This window comes from Rhinolophus hipposideros (genome assembly GCF_964194185.1).
Source record: "Rhinolophus hipposideros genome assembly, chromosome: 20".
Taxonomy (NCBI): Eukaryota; Metazoa; Chordata; class Mammalia; order Chiroptera; family Rhinolophidae; genus Rhinolophus; species Rhinolophus hipposideros.
Window position 1 is genome coordinate 49625780 of NC_138066.1, and position 21125 is coordinate 49646904.

The window sequence follows — 21125 nt, forward strand, 5'->3', positions numbered from 1 at the left end:
GAATTTAAGTACCACTTGGGTTTTTCATTGCTGCTTTTGTTTGTTCTTTAGCCATTTTGTTAGTTTGTTCTAGAACACTGACCCTATATCTGAACGGCCTGCTGTTGAGCAACAAGGAGCTAATGGGATCTTTTCTCTACATCTTAAGGAAGATCTGTGTTTAAGTGTTAGCATGGCCTTGGCTCTCAGAAATGTACATGTAGCTCCACGTCGTACATGGGTGCTTTACAGTGAAGATGTTGATCACCCAGTTGTACAACTGCCACCAATAAAAGCGACTATTTGCCAAATCCTATAATAAGAAGGACCTTTAGGTGTCTTTGGAACAAAAGTCCTTTAATCCTTGGGCAGTCCTCTCCCTTCTTGGATTGGGAAAGCTGGTTTTCTGCAGCTCATGGCTCCATCTGGCATCAGGGGGTTCTACAGCAAGCAGACTTCTTCTGCCAGAAATGCAGAACACATCTCATCCGCCTCTCCATCTCTGTCATTACACCCAGCCATCATTTAGCTGTAGAACCTTGAGCAAATCACTCAAATTAATGGTGATAATAACAGTTCACAAGGGCACAGACTCTGTCCTAAGTACTTACATATATATTTCTTTATTCCTGATAACAATCCAATGAAGTTGGTCACTTAAATCTTCATTTTACAAGTACATATAGTGAGACACACAGTAACTTAACCAAGACCACTCAGCTATGAAGTAACACAGCCAGGATTTGAACCCAGGGAGCCTGGGCACCAGTACCACTATGCTATATGACCCAGGGCGAAGTTGAATCTTAGTGTCATCATCTGTAACATGAGCTGTTGACCAGATACCCTTGAAGGTCTCAACTAGCCCTGCAAATGTCTGTGGTGCTTGGCGGCTCACTACTTTTAAGAGTAGAAGAGTAATGTCCCATATCTGCTCTGTTCATCCCTTAGAATTTATGCCAGCATATAAGTTCCGAAATCACTAAAAGCAGGAGAAACCAGTGGGACTCACCTTTGTGGACAAGTCGTTCATGGATCTCTACTGTGCCTTGTATCGTCATTTATATGCTAGACGAAGTTCTTGTATCAGATAGAGTCCCTGAAGCTTCTGGAATCAACTGGTTCTTGTGTCATTTAAGGAAACTGAAGTAAGCTAAACCTATTTACACCCCACTGAGAATTGACCTCTCTGTGCTTTGCATTAACATATACCTTACCTGGATTTGACCAATAATGTTTATTACACGTCTTACTTGTTTCTCCCTCCACTGTCCAGTGAGTTCTTTGAGCCTAGGCACCATAACTCATTTGTACAAACACCACCAAGCACAATTGTTATTACATAGCAGGTGTTTAGTAAATGTGTGATAAATCATTTGAAAGAAAAGAAAACAAAACAAATACATGGTACTATCAGATACTCGATTTTTACCCCAGATGCAAAGATTAGGTGTGAGCAATAGTCTACTCCAGGAAAAGAGCTTGGGGAAAGAATGAACTAAATCTCTCTGGGGCTGATATTTATGTTAGACACCCAAAACTTCCTACAAGATGGAAATTCCACATTAGTTACCTACAGTAACGTGGCCATTCCATGCATCTGATATTCCCTAGAAGTATATCCATGTCATACTAAACTAATACCTAGATTCTTAACAAGGACTGATGAGAAGATAAAGGGCAAGGTAGGGTCTTCTATCTGACATACTTGGACATCCAACAAGGCCTTTAAACTAAGAGGATGTCTGTGAAAGAGGAGAAGGGGCCTCTTCGTGCATCTCATTTGAGCCATACCTGATAAGAAGAAAGTCTATTTCCCTAGACTCCTAAAATATCAGTATATTTTTGCTAATATTAGAATTTTCACTAACCTTCCTCCCAAGGTTCTACGTCAAAACTGAGATCCTCAAACAGACTTGTATCCTGCAAATGGGAAACCTGGACTTCCTTCACAGGGTCTAAGTAGGAGATACCTTGCTGTCCAAACCAATGAGGAGTAGTGGTTGAAAGAATGAGAAGGGGCGCTGGTTTCGTGGTGTGGTCAAAATCCAGCTTCTTTGCCACATATGCCAAGACATTGAGTGAAATTTGCCATGTTGCTCCAGAACTATGTCTAAGAATCAAAGCTGAGAACAAGAGATGTGGGGTGGGGGTGAGAATGCCCGTAACATTGGGACCCTGGTGCCATGTGTTCACTGAGCTGCAGCATCTGAGAACTTAGAAGCCTAATGTGGGGGTTCCTTAGCACCACAAGGGAGGCACATCTCTTCTTGTCCTTTTCTTTCAGACTTCCTGTTTCCCTGGGAATTGTGGCCCCAGGAACAGTCGATGGCAGGAATCCAGGGCCGAGGATTGCCTATCACTTAAGAGGTTTGTTCTTATAGAGAATTCACAAGAAAGAATCAGAGGGAGGCTTGCTGCTAGAAAGAGTGGCCATTCCCCAGGAGTCAGGAACCCTTCTGAGCATAGCAGGAAGGATTCTGCCAACAACGATTGCCTCCAGGGATGGGTAGACCTGCTGAACAGCCTGGGACGAAGCAAGTCTTCTGTGGCACCGAGTATTTTTTAATTGATTATAATCGGAGTTCAGTTCTGTCACTTATGTTTATACAGGTGTCCTGACACTTCCTTGAGCCTCCTCGTACCCCAGGGATGCATGTGCATTTCCTGTGAGCACAGTACATCAATAAAGTGACATAAGAAAAAACAAAGAAACCTCCCAAGCCATAAAATAAAGTCTGTCCTTAAAAAAAAAAAAAAAAAAAAAAAGAGTAGGAAAACAAACCAGGGATTATACCGGATGAACTATACTCAAAGCCACCCCAGTGGACAAGGACCACACGTCCCCCTGATTTTCATGGTGGGAAAAACTGGTCCAAAAAGACCGGCCTAAAACTGCTAGTCCCCAAGACAAGGGCATCACAGTCAGAGAAACTGCCATGTTGGAGCCAGATGTTGCACGCCCACCCACAGTCTCCTTTCCCATCTCATCCCCAATCAACAGCAGGAACATCAGAATTCACTTATCTCTAAATGTCATTTCCCACTGAAAGAAACCAGGGTTTTTTGGAGAAATGGCTGGTTAAGACCGAGAACAGGAAATGTACACTAGTCACCCCCTTATCTGCGGTTTCGCTTTCTGCATTTTCAGTTCCCCACAGTCAACCATGGTCTAAAATTATGAAATGGAAAATTCCAGAAATAAACAACTTACACATTTTAAATTGTGTGCCATTCTGAGTAGCATGATGAAATCTTGCACCATCCCACTCCAGTCTGCCTGGGACGTGAAACATCCTTTTGTCTAGTGTCTCCACACTGTAGACATTCCCTGGCTGGTAGTCATTTAGTGGCCATCTTGGTTATCAGATCAACTTCCGCAGTGCTTGTCTTCAAGTAACTTTTTTTATTATTTTATTTTTATTGGGGAATGTTGGGGAACAATGTGTTTCTCCAGGACCCATCAGCTCCAAGTCGTTGTCCTTCAATCTAATTGTGGAGGGCGCAGCTCACTGGCCCATGTGGGAATCGAACCGGCAACCCTGTTGTTCAGAGCTCGTGCTCTAACCAACTGAGCCATGCGGCCGCCCTTCTTTTTTTTTTTTTTTTGAGTTTTAAAAAAAGGATAGTTTATTGAAAGCAAAGGGTTAGAGCTCCTGAGGGGGTCCCGAATGGAGATGCCCCCAAGTAACTCTTATTTTATTTCATAATGGCCCCAAAATGCAAGAGTAGTTTTGCTAGCGATTCGGATACACCAAAGAGAAGCCGAAAGAGCTTCCTCTAAGTGAAAAGGTGAAGGTTCTTGACTTAAAGCATTTTGTCATTTGACATCATCACAAGAAGAGTCAGTACAATACAGTAAGGTATTTTGAGAAAGGAAGACCACATTCCTGTAACTTTTATTCCAGTATATTGTTATAATTATTCTATTTTATTTTTAGTTATTGTTGTTAATCTCTTACTGTGCCTAATTCCTAAAGTCAACTGTATCATAGGAATGTATGTCTAGGAAAAAGCACAGTATATACGGGGTTCAGTACTATCCACGGTTTCAAGCGTCCCCTGGGGGTTTTAGTCTTGGAAGGTACCCCCCCTACAGTATAGAGGAATTTGGGACATCTTGTTATGCCAAAAAGCAAGGAAGTTATCAAAGATAATCACATTAGAAGATTACAGAATCTACTAAATAACTGGCCTGTACTCTTCCAAAATGTCAAGGTTATAAAAGACAAAGACTAAGGAGCCATTCCAGATTAAGGGAAACTAGAGACAAGAGACTGAATGCCGTGCTTAATCTGGGATTGGATCCTAACATAGAATTTGTTTTTGTTTTTGTTGTTTTCAAATAAAAGACATTGTTGGGACACCTGGCCAAGTATGGGTAAGGTCATAGATATTAGATAGATATTAAATAATAGATAGATATTAAATAATAGAATTGTATCAATGTTAATTTTCAGATATTGATCATTGTTCATGATTGTTTAAAGTGTGTCTTTGTTTTTAGGAACTATACGCTACAGTATTTATGAGTAAAGGAGCATCATGTGTGCAATTCACTCCAATGGTTAAACAGATACATATATCAGAGAGAAAATAATTAAGCAAATGTGGTAAAATGCAAACAATTGGGGGGTCTGGATGAAGGGTCTTGGGTATTCTTCAATATTTTTTGTGTCTTGTTTTCTTGTCCTGAAAAAGGAGAATGTTACTTCCTTCACGGAGTCGCTGTGAAGATTCACAAGGGGACACTGGCAAGTCACACCACGCGCTACACGTAGCGTGCGTTCTGAAAAGTTAGTGAACCTTCATCTCACTTTGCCTCAAAAGTAAAAGCCAAGTCGAATTCATTTTGCAGTATATTATCTAGCATAGCGCTTCGCGTGAAGACAGGCTTGATAAATGTCTGGAAAGTATAATATGCCGATTCACTCCACTCAATATTCTAATTTGAATCCTATGTGCTTTGCCCGCTCGTTCCCATTTCTTTCACGGAACCTTTTATTCCCAGAATAATTTTCTTAATTTTATTCCCCTTGCCAGCTGCCTCCTCTCCTGAAATTTAACTTGCAGAGTCAGTGAAGCTGATTGATTACAAGAGAACCAACGACACCACCTAGCAGCTCTGAGGTGCCATATGATACACCTTTGAAGGAGCTAAATGACTGAGCCTGTCAAAATAACCTGTCCCATTTTGGAGCGCTTAACAAAAAGTAATTCAAGGGCTTCACGGAGAAAAATTATTCCCCTCCCACCGCCACCAAAAAAACCCTTGATTGCGGATTGAGAGTTATTTACATCGTTCAGTACCCCCGATGCCCCAGCGGGATCTGAGGCATGCCCCCTTTTTCATTTGTAGAACACCCAGGCCACTGCCAGGCCCAAGCATTGGAAGTTGCTGGTCGCCCCCTCCAGGGGTGTGGAGCCTCCCTCCGCCGGATTTGGGTGGTGGAATGGGAACGATTTGACCCTGCAGGCCACGTGGTGACTCCGTGGTGCTTTGGTAAACCCCAGCGTTAGTGAAAGAGCAACCACAGGTGAGCAAATGGGTGGGTGCAGTTGCCCAACCAGAAGGACCGGCTGGATGTTGCCTTAGGCCCGGGAATAACGGGAATGAGAAACACCAGGGAAGCGGGAGCGTTGGATTCAGCTGCAGGACAGTGCGCTGAGGCCACTCTCTCGAGCGCACTCTAGGACAGGCCTGGGGGGTTGTTTTGGGGGAAGAAGGCAGAGATGGTGGGATCCTGGGGTACAGGGGCCGGCTAGAATTCACCTTCGTACTCGGGGTCTAGCACAGCGCTGCTCGGGCCGGCAAGGCCTCGGCAGGGAACTAGAGCCCGGTCTGGGCAGGGCAGATCGCCAAGCCGCACCCCGGCGCAGCAGCGGGAGTCGGAATGGGCACGAAGCCGTAGACTGGATACGACGAAAGGCGGCGGCCTGGCTGGACTGGCCTCGGGCTCCGAGGCCCTATCAGCGATCAGGGGACCCACGGCACCAACACCCAGCAGCCTCTGCGGCCGAGGCGCGAGGCGGAGGGCTTCTCGCGGACGGGTGGGCCGTCTCGCGCTCCTCATTGGACAAAAGCCTTTGTCAATCACTGAGGAACCGCGACTGTACGAGACCGGACATCCGGTACGGCCCATCTTGGAGCGAGGCGAGCTCCGCCGGGAGCGGGGAGGGCAACGATGGGAGGATGCGGTGCCCAATGGCAATCAAGAGCTTCGTCTTCGCAGAAGATTGGCAGGTGTTCGAACCACAGGCACCGCGGAGGGACACCGGTCTCGGAAAGTGATAGGTCCAACCTGCAGACCTGTGGTTTGTACCTGGACGTGTTTCTTTTTCGTATGCAAAGTGAGCAGTTATTGACGCGTAAATGATACTGTACTGCGGGCGACGGTCTTTTTTTGCAGTTAACGTTTTGGCTTTCGGCTAAGGCTCCTGAATTTGGTAGGCTTTTCCTGGAATTACGTAGATTCTCTGGGTTCCTCAGTGAGGCTCCCCGTTCCTTATGCAGGATCAGGGTTGCGCCGGAAATGGTCGCCAAAATAACCGCAGTGTGCGCTATTAGGTGACTTAAAGCTAAATTGGATGGATGGTAGTCAATAGAAAACAGGATGAAACAGAAACGGACTGTTCATAGGACAAAAATGTAAGGCGCCCTTAAACATTTGAATGGATGCCCCACCTTTTTCATAATAAGAGAAATGCAAATTGAAACTTCGCTGAGCTACCATTTCTGACCTATCAGATGGTGGAAATACGGTTTGACACGTTGCTCAGTTACGGTCAGTGCAGAAACCGGCTCTCTCATATGTTGCTGTTGGACTGCAAATTGGTGTCACCTGGGGTCGGGACGGGGACATAATACCTGACAACATGGGCGTTTCCCTTTGACCCAGCAATCCATTTCATCAAAATACACTTCCACAAATAGGAAACAATAGGTGCACAAAGTTCTAGTCAGAGTGGTAGTGTTTGAATTAGCAAAAGGTTGGAACCAGCGCAGATGTCCATTAGGAGGAGAACGGCTGAATAAACGGCCGGACGTCAGCAACAGACGAGTGTAGTATTACGTAGTATTGTACAGCAGACTTTGCAACATTAAAAAGAATGAGGAAGCCAGCGGTACCTTCTTTGGAGTGATCTCTAGAGACGTTGTATATGGGCTGCTACCTTCAGCATACAGAAATGCTAAAAGGCCAAAACCAAAACTGATGAAAATGATAAGGAGTGGAGGTGGTGAAGAACGTGGTAAAAATCTTAGAGGGGAAAATAGAATAAAAAACAAAGTGATAATGATAATAGTAAGAGAAAACAAAAGACTACAACACAAAACAAAAATTTGTGACAATGGGTATTTGCCCAGCTTGGCTCTTGCTCTCCAGGGACCCAGTACTAGACGCTTGGAAGCACAGGCTTGCTTGGCTGGGCGGGCCTCAAGTTATTTATAATGGGGGGGGCCCTGGTGTTGACTGGGCTGAGGATGTTTGGTACCCTGCCTCTCTCCAGGGTTCCTCGAGGAGGTGAGGGGAGAAAGTAAATGCCTTTCACCTGCCTCAGGGTAATGTATGATGAGTAGAGCCTGGTGCCTACATAGGATGGTGGGGCCAAATGCGTGACGGGGTCTCTGCCATGCCAGGCAGCCCTGCCGTGGTGGCTCAGAGGCTGTGCCTGTTCCACATACATGACACTGGCCTTCAGAAGGCATGAGACCTGGAATGCCTGGACCTAGCCCTGCTTACACTTGACGTCTTCCAGGCCCAGACAGCTGCCCGGAAGATAATCTTGGGCTTTGTCAAGATAGGAGGTCCTTTGGACAACCGTATGTTCTTGTAATCAAATTGGGAAGGACAAAACAATCTCAAAGCCATTTGTTCTTAGGAAAACTATTTACATGTGCAGGTTTTAAAAAAAATTAAAACAAGTGCAAATCATCCAACGCGTGGGGAATAAAGAGCTTGCTCAGAGTTTAGATTGCCCATTTTCTTCATCATGGCCGCCGGGAAAGGCGGCTGTTTTGACAAGAAGTGAGGAGATACCTAATTTTGTCCAGATGGTGGCGGTTACAACAGACACTGAGGGAAGGAGGCCCTGAAAAGCGTCTAGCAAAGGAGTTTGCTGAACAGAAATGAACTGTCTTTGGACATGGTTTTTAACCTCCTGCAGGTGTGATGGGTGATGGGCCACTGCGATTTGCGTGAGCAGCTCTGAAGCAGGGCTGCAGACAGGGTGGCATTTGGACTGCCCGGGGAGGGACTGAGAGGCTCTGAGACTGGTTCTCCTTGCTGGTCAGAGACCGAGCCCCTGAAAGTCTCTGAACCCCCAGACCCGGAGAGTTCCATTCTGATTGGCTTCTGTTGGCCCGTCTGGGCCCCGTGTGGCAGTGACACACTGGTGGTGGCCTGCCTTATGGAAATCTTTCCGATTTGCTCTGTCTCCTGCCTGCTGTTTCTTTCTCCCCTACCTTCCACTGTTTGGTGGCCCTAATGGTATTGATTTTTCTTCCTACACTTGGGAACAAATAGGGTGTTTCTTCTTGGTTTGCAGGGTTGGATATTATCTTATGATTGTGTGCTAGTTCTTGCCATTGACTCCAGGAAACTTCTAAGAACATGGACAATTTTTTTAAGGCACTTGGATTTTCCTGACCTGTAGCAATATTGATATCTGTGGGGCGACGTAGGGGTGGCAGTTTGAAGTGAGTTTTAAGAGGACTCTTCCAGCCATAAAGGGACTCAAGGGTGACCCAGTGAGGCAGATGACAGAAATGGTATAAACAAAAGCAGGTGCTTATTGAGAGATGGCATCAGAGTACGCAACAGTCGCAGGGAGTAAGTAGTGCTTCTTTGAAGCCTCAGAGGTCCAGGAAGAAGAGTGTGGAGTATGCTGGGCTTCCAAGTCCCTGCTGGGTGATAGAGTGGTCCTGGTGTCCACCCAATACCCCCCCTCCCAGAGCCCCAGCGGGGTCCACTTACCCCCTCTGATTGGCCATGTGTTCAGCTGACCTGGGCCCAGTCCCAGGCGTCTCAGCCAACCACAGTGGTCCCATCCCTTTGCTAGTGATGGGTTGAAGTGTGGACACGTGACATATACTGGCCAACTGGGACCTGAAGGAAGGTGGAGAGGGGATCCGGGGCAGTTCCCTCATTCCCAGAGACATGTTTCTGGACATGACACCTGAACTGCTGTCATCTTACAACCGTGAAGAGTTCTAGTCTGCAACAAGAGCCTGCAAGGCGAGGAAGACTGAACTGAGAGAATTGCAGCCTGGGCTGGGAGGGTTCTGGGCCTGCAGCCATTCTGCCTTGGACTCCTCACGTGACCTAGCTCTCCTCTAGTTTAAGACAGTTGAGTTGGAGTTTTCTGTTCTTTGCAGTTGGAACATCTTAGCTGACCTGAGTATACAAAAATTTCTTCAGTTTACTTTTCCCATAGCCATGAGAATTTTGACTCAGGTACCATGAGTCGTTCCTTTTTGGTGTAATCAGAGAAGAAGGATGGGGAAGCAGGAGAGGACAGGGAAATACAGTGACAATGGGGCAATGCCAGTTCCCAAGTGCATCCTGGGAGAGATGGCCCTGCCCGCTGACATACATTTGGGCGATGGGGAGATAAAACAATGTAAGGGGGTCCCTGAGACCCCAGAAAGGAAACAAACAATTCTCAAATCATAACATTTTTAAAAAGCAGTGACAAAAAAGATAAAAATAATTTTTTAAAAAAGGAAAAAGCACTGATATTTTGATATAAAAACAGACACAGAGAGCAGGCCCTCTAGCCATGCAGACGGACAGCAAAGAAGCAAAAGGAATTATAGCAACAGCTGGGTGGAGGCTTGAGAAAAATCCTAACAAGCAGATGATGAAAGGAGGTTAACTGTCCTCCCCACCAGTACAAACTTGAGGTGCATCAAATGCCACTGCTTTGGTTTTGTGTTGATTTGGTTTTATTTTAGCAAATAAGTATTTGTACGAACTTCCTAGGTTCTCTCTTTAGCATACCCTCCCTAACTCAGTTGGCTGTGAAGTTTTCTGCCAATGGGGTGATCAGAAACCAGGCCTGTGCAGCACAAAGGAACCATTGTTATTTCTGTCATCATATATTCACTGACTCACAGAAATTTATTGATCTCGTAAATGTCCCAGACACTGTTGTGTGACATCATTTTGGCATTTCATTGGATGCTGCCTGGTGAGGTTCTCTCTCCCTGCACACGTGCCTGTCTTCTCTAAAGGACTTTAACCTCCATGTCACATGTTATTTCTTCTATTTATAGCGTCTAGCGTAGTTCCAAGTACATTATAAGCACTCAAATAAGTTTTACTTAATTATGTGTGAAGTAACTCGTGCTTAAAGAGGAACTCTTAGAGGGGCTTAACTTTGATACAGTTGTTTTGTTCCACTATGGAAGGTGAGATTGAATTAGATTTTTTGTTAAAAGAATGCTCCCCTACTGCTTGCTTCTATACAGTTACAGAAGCTTCCAGAAATCCTTGTAAGACAGAACGAGAGTGTATTGTTGGTAGGTGACGTGCAGGCCGCAGGACTTGCCACACCACGTGCTGGGGGCTTGGCTGCTGCCTGCCCTGTGTCTGCGTGGAAGATTTTATTTGGATTAGAAGACAGCCCGGAGGTTTACCCATGTAACCGCTGGAATCTCAGCAGCAGGCAGAAGCAAAAGGAGTCAGGGACTTTCTCCTCTGAAGGCCACAGTCCTGACTCCGGTTACATGATACATAAATTGCAAGAACTGAGCAAATCTACGTCTGTGGATATAAGATCAAATGAAGCCTACAAAAGTCTGAAAGCATGGAGGGCTGGGCTCACGGGGCCGGGCAGAGTTGTGGATGTCCCGCTGGGTGGCGGAGGTGGCAGCCTACATGTCGTAGAGCCTGAGCTGCTCCTGCACGTCGCCATCAGACATCTCGCCAAACGTCTCCTTGTTGTCCTTCATGAGCTTGAAGATGGCCGCCAGCTGTTCTTTCTGAACTCTGTCGAGAAGAAAGGATACAGAGGAAAAAAATGCTCCTAACCCAGGAAGAGAGAGAGATGCTGTGAGCATCTCAGTGGAGTCAGGGCACCCCCGTCTCTCATGTACTACTGCGTTGGCTTTCCAGAATGAGAAGCAAACTAAACTCAAAACCCACTCAAATGCAGGAGATGGTTTGGTCTTAAAAACTCAACTTGAGGATTCTAAACACTGGAGTTCTAAATCTTGGGTTTACCCTGGAGATCTGGGGACTCCAACTTATCAGTCGGGTTCTCAGTGTTTTGGTTTCCCCTTGAACCTCCTTTTAATGTTGATTGCACTTCGCACAGGGAGGCAAAGCAGAAGAAGATATGTTCCAGTAAGTGGCTGGGGAATCCCATGAAGAAATATGGTAGGAACAGCCTTCGTTGAGAGAGATAAGGCCGAAGTAGAGGAATAAAAAACATTATGGGCTGGGAAACAGGGCAGCATACAGAGGTGTACACACAGGTGCTTGGCCAAGGGGTAAGGGTGTGTGTGTGAGTTTTGCTGTCCAGAGGAAGGGGTGACCTTTCCCAATGTACACAGACACCTTATGGCCAGCAGGGAACCCCTGCCCCTCTTGCCAGGGAACAGGCTTGGCTTTGTTTACTACACACAGGCTGGGAGGCTGGGAACACTTTCTGTTATCTTTATGAGGTTCAGCCATGCCATCTCCCCAGCACAGGACACCTCCCACGAGTGCAAACATGAAAGGGTGGAGTGAAACTGCAGCAAAACCAGGGAACGGCCTGGTTCTTGTTTGTTCCGCTCAGCTGTGCTGTGCTGGGTGGCACCAGCTCACTATTCTGGTTTCTGGCTTCTGCAGCTCCCCCTCCACACACCACACACCACACCACACCACACCACACCAGTGGCTTGGCACTGGCCGCCTTCAGAGGCCATCAGCCTATTGGCAGGCTCAGACCTCTCAGCACCTCCCTGCAGCTGGACCTGTTGTAATCTGCTGTAGAGTTTCCAGGCGGGAATTCCCACCTGTTCTCAGGAATTTTTTTCGCTTTCCCTTTCCTGAATCCCGAAATTTAAACTGTTTTCTGTTCTCCACGATGAATCATTTCTGCAAAGTGACGGCCCGATACAACCAACCACCTGGGTTCAAGGAGCCGATTTTCCAGATTTCCCAACCAACTTTTCTTGGGATTCGGGAACGGGAAAGCGAAATAAATTCCCAAGAATGGGTGGGAATTCCTGCCTGGAAACCCTAATCTGCTGTAACCACTGCAGGCCCAGCAGAGCAGAGCTTTGGCACAGCCTCTGGCCAGTGGCCTTGCAGGCCACAGCACTGTCTAGGCAGGGGGACGTCCGATGTCTCGTCTTACATTTATCCTAACACTCCTTTTGCAAGAACCCTGTATCTCCCATCTAGCAGTTGGTCTTCTGACTCGAGTGGCATCTAGAATGTCTTCGTAGTGAAGTCCCAAATCCAGGCCTCTCTTCATCACCCTGGGAAAGCTATTCTGCAATGGGTTTCCTGTCTGGAGGAGAGGGAGCCTATGATCAGTACTCTGTACCCTACTGTCCAAAGAAGGGACAGTACTGGGAAATGAAGGGTGTGTGATGAGCGCCTTGGATGGAATCAACCCGGATGTGTGTGTGGGCACCCCACCAAGTGAACGCCAACTCTCCCCTGTGTTTTGGATGGCTGTGGCACTTGCATACTGTGTTTCCCCGAAAATAAGACCTAGCTGGACCATCAGCTCTAATGCGTCTTTTAGAGCAAAAATCAATATAAGACCTGGTCTTATTTTACTTATAAGACCAGGTCTGTATAATACAATGTAATATAATTAATGTAATATAATATAAAAATACCCGGTCTTCTTTTACTATAATATAAGACTAGGTCTTATGTTAATTTTTGCTCCAAAAAATACTTTAGAGCTGATTGTCTGGGTAGGACTTATTTTGGGGGGAAACAGGGTATTTTTAATAGGGTGGACATAGGACTTCATACTGTGTCAAAATGAGAAAAAGGTCAAATTTTAATGGGTCTAAAGGAGCTTATTTTTTAAAAACAGAGCAAAACTGAAAAAACACACAGTAATCAAGACCATCTACTCAGAGTTTATTGGGCTGAACAAAGGCTGAACACACATTCCCAAGCCATCAGGAATACAAGAGGCTTGGCGCCCACATTCAGAAAGTTCCAGACAAATTGAGATAACGGACCTGCTTATTGTGTCAGTCAGATCCCAGCCTGGACAAGGACATCACTATTGCTACGTGGAGACGTGTGTGCTCACAGGACAACATCTGTTCATCGCGTGGAAGCCCCTGAACCTAAGGTATTAGGCCCAGAGTAGAAGGTCACTGGGAATGAGACATGCCCTGTGGTTGACATTGGACATTTCCGGCCTTCCATTAAATGGAATAACATTTTCCAGAAACTTACTGCTTTTAAAAAAATGTTTTAACCAACATATCTAAAAACTGCAGATTAGTCTGGCATAGTATAAATATTGTAAAATATAAAATTCTGAGAAATGAATCTGGGACTGATGTGATTATCTGGTGAAGTTCTAACTCATCTATGAAACGTCCTAGGAAAAGGCATAGTCAAGAAATCTATTTGAAGCGAACACTGTTGTTATTGCTTCAGCCGGAGCAAAGATGGAGCTTCAGCTGAGCTGGTAAAAACATCAGTGAAAAGACCTCTTAGCAACAAGAGGGCTGGATTCAAGCCTCCTCTAAAGGGAAAATAAGGGCTACAGGAAATCAATAGCTGGCCCTGGATTCTGCTGCCCCGTCATCAGCTGAGCCAGACAACAAAAGCGAAGTGGCCCCAAGGCAGAGGAGGGCAGTCGGCCATCCCTGACTCAGCCAGTAAGCCCAGGCAGCTCAGCCCCATTCATCCGTCCCACCTCACAGTCCTTCATGCTTTGGCGTCATGAAGGAAAAAGCAGCAGGGCTGGAATAAAACTATACTGATTTTAAAATGATGAAGTAACTGACACTGGCTATCTCATGGGTGAAGGGTGTATGGAGAGTAGGACTGAATGACAAGAAAAATTGAAGTCCAGGGAGCGAGAACAAACTCAAAACCCTTCAGCTTAACAAAGCAACCCACCCACACAGGGAGGAATGCCCCTACCCCCGGAGAGCCCAAGGCACCTCCAGGGTCCTCCCAGCCACGGGACAAGTCCTGCCTCAGGATCCAGCAGATTTGTGTAGGCAAGATGCACCCGCCAGCCTGCAAGGCTGCTCTCTGGGGGGTTCATTTTATCTCTCAAGCTTTTAAGATGCCAAAAGGAAAAGCCTTTAGGAGGACGCTAAGGGTAACTTCATTATTCTTCGGTTCTGTAAAGAGAAATAGGGAGAAAAGATCATGGATTGTACTCATTCCATCTTACAAGTATCACGTAGAGGGGGATGGGATGAGGGAGGAGGATGTTTGGAATTGCAGATCTCCGACACGCTAGAGGCAGTTTGCCTCTTATCACCTGCAGCAAGATAGTCTGTTCCACAAAGCTGGTGGGACCCCGCATGGGACCCCAACAGCCCGCTGACCCTCATTCCGAGTCTACGAGGCATTTGGGCCGTTAGGCAGGTCTGGTTCTGGGCACTTCCCATCTTTGGCCCCTGTGGCTGACTGGGACGGTCCTATCGCTCTATTCCTGCTGGCTGGGTTCTCCCCCAGATGAGGCCAATGGTGTGCCCCTTTTCTAAATGACACACAGAAGCACATGGACACGCTGAGGAAACGCAGGGATCTGATTTTGGCGCCCTCTTCTGGAGGTCAGAGTCAGTGCGTGTTTCTAGAAATTCACAGCCCCTGCCTGTTCATGGGCCTGTCAGGCAGCGGAAACTAGGAGACTGTCCCAGCCGGAGTTACTCTGCCTCCTCACACCCTTGCCCGTTATGCCATACAAAACAGCTTCCACTAGAGCCATGTCCTTCCAGAAAGGTCAGGACAGTCCTGTGAACCTTCAGAATGGAGTGGGTGCTGAGTCCTCATCTGTCAAAGCCTGGCTGGCCTACAACCGGGGTTCTACCGTACCACCGCTGGGAAGGGTGAATGGTGTACAAAGAGTGAGAGTGGATGGCGGTGCTTTGTCTTTTTCCTGCCAAACTAAGAGCTAGCCAAGCTCACCAGCTTCACCAGCTCTGGGAGTGAGGAGGACATCTTGCTGGGAGGACTGTTCAGCCACTCTGAGGCTGGATGTGTCACCTCCCAGAGAAGCTGCGGTGGGAGCCCAGGGACTCCCCCTAGCCAGGCAGAGGCAGTGCCAAGGACGCCTGTGAGCCCCAGGCCCCAGGGGAAAGCTCAGAGGAGGAGGAGGGCAGACAAAGCAGGTCTTGCTTAAGCAGCAGCCGCCTCTGGATTTACCAACTTCACCACTTTCTGCCCCTTGAGCAGAAGGAATTGGATCTGTGAGCAATTCCAAAGGTGGGGATGCCCAATTAAACGTGGGGGAATGAATTTGGGGTCTGTTGCTTTCAGTCTTGCTTCTTAGGGGCCATGCCCTGAAAACTTGTAAACCGAGGCTTCTGGGTAATGCCGGATCCTGTGACCATTAAAGATTTAGGCTCTAGATACTGTGTGTTGGCTGATTTTATAAATTAAAGTCAGGGACTTGCAGTCTTTATTTGTTCACTGGCTTGCAACTTGACTGGGACCCTGAGTGCCAAGGAAGGAATTAGAAACAGGCAGAGTTTGGTTGAAGAATTTGACAGGCAAAGAAGAGAGCACACTTTTCACTGGCTTGTGGTTTTAGTGGTTTGACAATCATATGCATGTTATTTTTCATACTGATGACTCTAGGGCAATTTTCTGGACTCAGCTGGCACCAGAACTGTCTTACACCCCTCAGTTCTCCTGGTCCCCACCAGAATTATCATGCTGTAGATGAAAAGACAAAGCCGAACTTGCCAACCTCTGCAACCCCAAGCATCACCATGCGAGGAACAGAAGCAGCCGCCAGAGGGGTGGGCATCAGGGGGTCCCACATAGGGGCACAGGGGCTGACCACATGCAGGGGCAGGAGGGAGCAAGCAGACAGCATGCTGGGGAGGGGCAGTAATGAAAATGAGCATGGGGTGGCCGGATGGCTCAATTAGTTAGAGCGTGAGCTCTGAACAACAGGGTTGCCAGTTGGATTCCCACATGGGCCAGTGAGCTGCGCCCTCCATAACTAGATTGAAGACAACAGAGTTGCCGCTGAGCTTCTGCAGGGGCAGCCAGATGGCTCAGTTGGTTAGAGCGCGAGCTCTCAACAGCAAGGATACTGATTCACTTGGAGCTGAGCTGCGCCCTCCACAACTAGATTGAAGGACAACTTGGAGCTGATGGGCCCTGGAGAAACACACTGTTCCCCAATATTCCCCAATAAAAATTTTTTAAAAAAGAAAATGAACATGAACTCCAGCCCCACCCTGGGAGGAACTGTGTTCAAGGGCTGTGCTGTCTGCAAATCCCTCCGCAACTTGGGGTACACCAGTGATAACCACAGCCTGCAGATGAGGGGATGAAATCTTCACCCCAAGGGAAATACTCAGGCACAGCCCTAACCCCACAGAACAGGAAAGTGTGAATCGGTGATTTAGAGACCCCCAAGGATCCAGTGAGGAAAACCCTCTTAGGCAACAGAATCTGCTGTCTACACAGAACGGAGTAAGGACTCTGCATCCCCATTCCTGAGGTCCCAGCTCTGAACCCAGTGGCAGTCTGACTCCCGGCCTGCGGCCTGGCGTCCAGTCCACTAAGTGGTCTTTCCTGTTCTAAGGTCCCTCACATCTATCTGCGCACACAGACTAAGGACAGGGTCTTGGCCTTAGCTTCTGTCCACAGGGTCCTCGGAGAGACACAGGTGTGTCAGGCCCTCTCCGTAATCCGGGGGCTGCAGCTTTTTCTGTGAGGAGCTCTCTTAGGCTTTGTGGGCTACGTGGTCTTTGCTGCAGCTACTCCACTGGGCCACCGCAGTGCTGGGCAAAGGAGCACGGCGGTGTTCCCCTCCACTGGACTTAGTAGCACAGGGCGGTGGTTGGCCAGCGCTCATTGATCATAAAAGTCGGCTTGTTCCACAACTTGGGAACACAGGGTTCTGCCGCTCACTGGTCTCTCAGCGGCATCACCTTCTTAGGGTAAGAGGAGCTGCAGGTGACACCATGCGCTTCCCCCCCCCCCCCCCCCCCCCCCGTCCCCGGGAAGACAGTTCTCCCCCAGCCTCACAAGAGGGCGCTAGCCCCCCACCAGGTGGCCCATTAGGCCCACCCGGGACTCGTCTCCAAGAACCTGGCGTTCCCCGGGAAAGGGGTGTGTTCACCCAGTGATCCGGGCGCCGGAGAATAAGAGGCTCGGCGCACAGAATCTGCTCATTAGTTATGAAGGCGGCGGAAGAGGAGAGGTTTAGACCGGTCAGTCGTGTTGGGGACACATTAACAGACAGAATGAGGGAAGCACTACTAGTCTAAGAAGTCAGGCTCCTTACCAAAAGGATTTGCAAGAATATTTGTGGCTCAGGACCTAAGGAACTTGCTACAGGGAAGTGAGGTCAGAGGTCAGCTCAATCCTGAAATATAAAGGCAGCACACCCAGTCACACCAGAGGCAGCGTCATCGCAGGGAGGGTCGGGGGCTTCCCAGGCTGCCTTCCCCAGCAGGGCCTTCCTCTGCTGGGCTTACTGCCACCCCTCTGCCCCCAGGTGAAGAGCCTCCGGGCCAGGTATGGAAGAAGTGGGGACAGCTCCAGAAAGGATTCTGGTGGGCTGGGTGTCTTCTGATTTTTGAAGGATGCTGGGCGGCTTGATGAGCGCAATGGAAGGGTTGGCTGGGCTCTGCATTCCGGAATCGTAAGCCCTCTGTTCCTCTCTGAGTGCTGGGGAGTGGGGGTGGTCGCCCAAGCCCCGCTGGGTCGCTGGGCCCAGAAAACGCACCGCGCGCGTTTAGACTTCTGCAGGAACCAAGGGATTCCCGGCCGCAGGCCGCCGGGCGCGTGCGCATGCGCGGGGCTCCGGGTCAGCCCGGGCTCTCCCGGGGCTTCCCTGCTGGGCCCAAAGGCTGCTTCCCGGGCTCCCTAGGTACCCTGGCGGATGGAGAGGAGAGCAACGCGGGGGGACACGGCTGGGGTGGGGGCACAGCCCGGTTATAAAAAGGAGCAGCTGCGCAGCTGCACTCGCCTCAGGGCTCCGTGGAGCAGCACAGATAAAAAATGACCGCAGGCGCCGGGCTGGGAGGGCAGCGAGGTGGCTGCCAAACGGATGAGCATGAAGAATCGCGCTCTGCCGTGAAGTGATAGATTAGTTTTGTCATGAACTCTGCGTGTAAGTGAACAGCCGGATCCGCTCCAGGCTCTTCCCTGGCATCTTGTTTTTTCCTTTCCAGTGGGGGGATCCGAGGGGGGTGGGGGGGCAAGGAATGGGCTGGGCCCCCTCCCCCCACAAGGGACTGTCTCTGGGGAAATCAAGCCTGGCTGAATATTGCCAGGACAGGAAAGAACCCCTAAAATGAAAATGGGGAATGGTCAGGGGGATGTAGCTTGCAGGGGCCAGGCCCCCTCTCCTGGCTCCTGAATGAAGGGCACAGTGAGACAGTAAGGGCTCCTCGGCGAGTCCAGCAGAAAGCTGAGCAGTCACAGGCGGAAGTGAGGCGTGGGGCAGTGAGGCGGCCTACCTCTGTTCCTCCTCCAGTTCCTCTCTGGTCATCATCTTCTTGTACTGGTTTCCCCGCAGCTTCCCAGGGCTGTACTTGAAGGAGAAAGCCTCTCCTGCAGAGAGGGGACAGGGTAAGAGCCAGCAGAGGTTTGGGCCCTGGGCCCCTCCCACAAGCTCAGAGTCCCCTCTGCCTTTGTTAGTTTCAAAGAACCGTCTCGGCCAGAGAGGGTGCCCCCCCCCACACCCCTACCTAGTGCCAGCTCAGGTGCTGCCCAGCCTCAGAAGGGACTGGACTCTCACATTTTCTCACCTTGCACCTCACAAGTCCTCCTCCCACACCCTTCCCATGAACTCCTACAGAAATGTAGGAACTATTTTAGGGACTCCAAAAGTGGCTACATAGACAAATATGAGACAGCCAGAGAGAAGCTAGCACCACCCCCTACAATACAGCTCCATCAACCAAACGGGACCCTTCCAGGACCAGGCTAAGCCACAGAGATAGCTGGCTGTCCCTCTCATCAAGCCACCGTCTGCAAGGCCATTATCCCCTCATCTGAAGCCCCCGCCTCCCATTGCTGCCGTGCTAATTACAGGTAGTTGGAGGGAGCTTCTCTCTGGAAAGCAGGCTGTGCCAAGGTGCTGGGTTCCCTGCTCTCCTATTGTCCCAGGTCTGGAGGGCCACACGGGGACCCCTGTCCTACTGCCAAGGTCCTCCATTATCCTGGACTTGAGGCCCATATCCCACTCTCCAGGGGTGTCATGTCAGCCAGGCTCACTCCATGCCACAGCTGCCTCCCAACGAACAAAAGGGCAGCTCTTGAGGCCTGAGGAGGACATATCAGGGGGTTTGGACAGAAGAAAGCAGACATGTGACATGGAGCTAAGGCAGGTGCTAGGCAGACAGGCCAGAGGGAGGGAGCACACACGCAGGCAGGCAAGGGCTGCAAGAGCAGAAGAGAAGCACGCCCCCGGGGCATACCCTGAGCTGAGTATCCTGGTGGAGAGTGTCCCTTGGGGGACAGTGCCCTTAAGTGGTCCTTCAGCCCAGCAGGTATAGGGTACATGGCCTCTGGCCAACCTGGGGACAAAGGCTGAATGGCTTGTGTTATCTAATTTCCATTAACACATGAAGAATTAAGGGAAACGCAGAGACCAGCAAATTACCCTTCCACAGGGATATACTCTTTCTCAGTTCCGTTCTAGAAGGTTCACCTCTCTCACTCCAATGTCAGGAATCTCAAACACCTCCACATCCTGCCTGCCGGCCACCCTGACCTCCAGCTGGCAGCTGTCCCACGTCATCAGATAGGCTGATGTGGACTCCAGGGGAGGAAGAGGCCTCAGCCTCTCACGTTCCGCTTCTCTCTTGGCCAAACAAAGATGGTTCTGGATGCAAATTCAGAGCATGAACATGATGCTGTGGGGATTGTGTTGGCCTCTCACTAAACATCGCTTAGAAGGCCGGCTCTGGTGTGCATGTCTTCCCTCACCCTGGCCAAGTGCTCGGGGACTGACACCTCTCCTTAGGGAGCAGTTACTGCATTTGGACAAGGACTAAAGTGCTGTGCATTCATTGAACAAACATCTAGTGAACTCTGTTCTAGGTACTGGCTATGTGGCAGTGAATAAAACACAGCAAGCAACAATAAGTAATTAAAATACAGAGTTTACTCTTGGCCATGAGAGCTCTGCAGAAAAGGATAGCAGCGGGAGAGGGAGTCAGGAGGGGGCTGCTTGGAAGTTTAACTGTGGGGAGGGGGTCAGGAAGGACTTTATAGATCCAGCAAAGCAAGGAGGCCAGTGAGACAGGGTGGCAGAGACCAATCGGACAGGAGGATGTGGCCTGGGAGTGAGGGGCCAGAGGCGGCCTCCGGGTTCTTCCTCCGGGTGACATGGGGCTCCGGGAAGAGGCAGGGTGAAAGCCCCACTCCCATTAGCCTGGCTCTGCCCTCCTGGCCAAGCTCTGCAAAGGACTGGAAAGCACCATTCCTTTCTGGGCCCAAGGAGGCAGGAGCTTGTAGCACAGGGTTTGGATGGCTCACGTCTCAGGGGTCTGGGAACTCCGCTGAGTAACTCAGGGCCATGTCTGAGGGGCCTGGGTCTCTGGTTACCAGGAACGCCCTGAAAAGCCTGCCACAGGCACTGGATCACTGGAGCTGCACTCAGAGTGAGCTCGCAACCGATGCTGGCTTCTGGACCTCAACAAGAGGCAACAGAACACCAGTTAACCTCTCGACATCAAGGCCCTCGCTGTGTCTTAGAAAAATAAAACATAAAACATGCTGCCAGCTGGGTACTATTCAAGGTTTCAATTTATGGGGCAGCTCTAATTAGTTTTATTAGGTTGGTACAAAAGTAATTGTGGTTTTTGCAATTATTTTTAACCTGTTAAACCGCAATTACTTTTGCACCAACCTAATACGTTGTTTGATCCAGAGAGACTTGAAAAGGCTTACACGTACACACAAGCATGTACCAAGTGATACAGAGTACCAAGAGAGTACAGCCAGGCTTACTCTCTCCAT

At 49.0% G+C, this 21125-nt stretch overlaps 1 protein-coding gene and 1 long non-coding RNA gene across 4 annotated transcripts in view; one reads left to right on the forward strand and one right to left on the reverse strand.

Moving 5' to 3' along the window:
- Positions 1-990: 990 nt before the first annotated feature.
- On the forward strand, positions 991-7156 carry LOC308488937. Its single transcript, XR_013992021.1, has 4 exons — positions 991-1127; positions 2267-2349; positions 4681-4775; positions 5339-7156. It is a non-coding gene; the product is annotated as an uncharacterized lncRNA (long non-coding RNA).
- Positions 7157-9641: 2485 nt separating this feature from the next.
- MXRA7 (matrix remodeling associated 7) overlaps positions 9642-21125 on the reverse strand; it is a 28453-nt gene continuing 16969 nt past the window's right edge. Inside the window, exons 3-5 of one of the 3 annotated variants that reach the window (XM_081029337.1) lie at positions 18617-18710; positions 17437-17517; positions 13053-14305 (exon numbers count right to left, since the gene is read on the reverse strand). In XM_081029337.1, coding sequence (XP_080885463.1) covers positions 17484-17517; positions 18617-18710 — 128 coding nt within the window. In that variant the 3' untranslated portion in view covers positions 13053-14305; positions 17437-17483. Of the gene's footprint in view, positions 10971-13052; positions 14306-17436; positions 17518-18616; positions 18711-21125 lie in introns of those variants that run through there. The other 2 variants (XM_081029336.1, XM_081029338.1) reach the window with 2 other exon arrangements.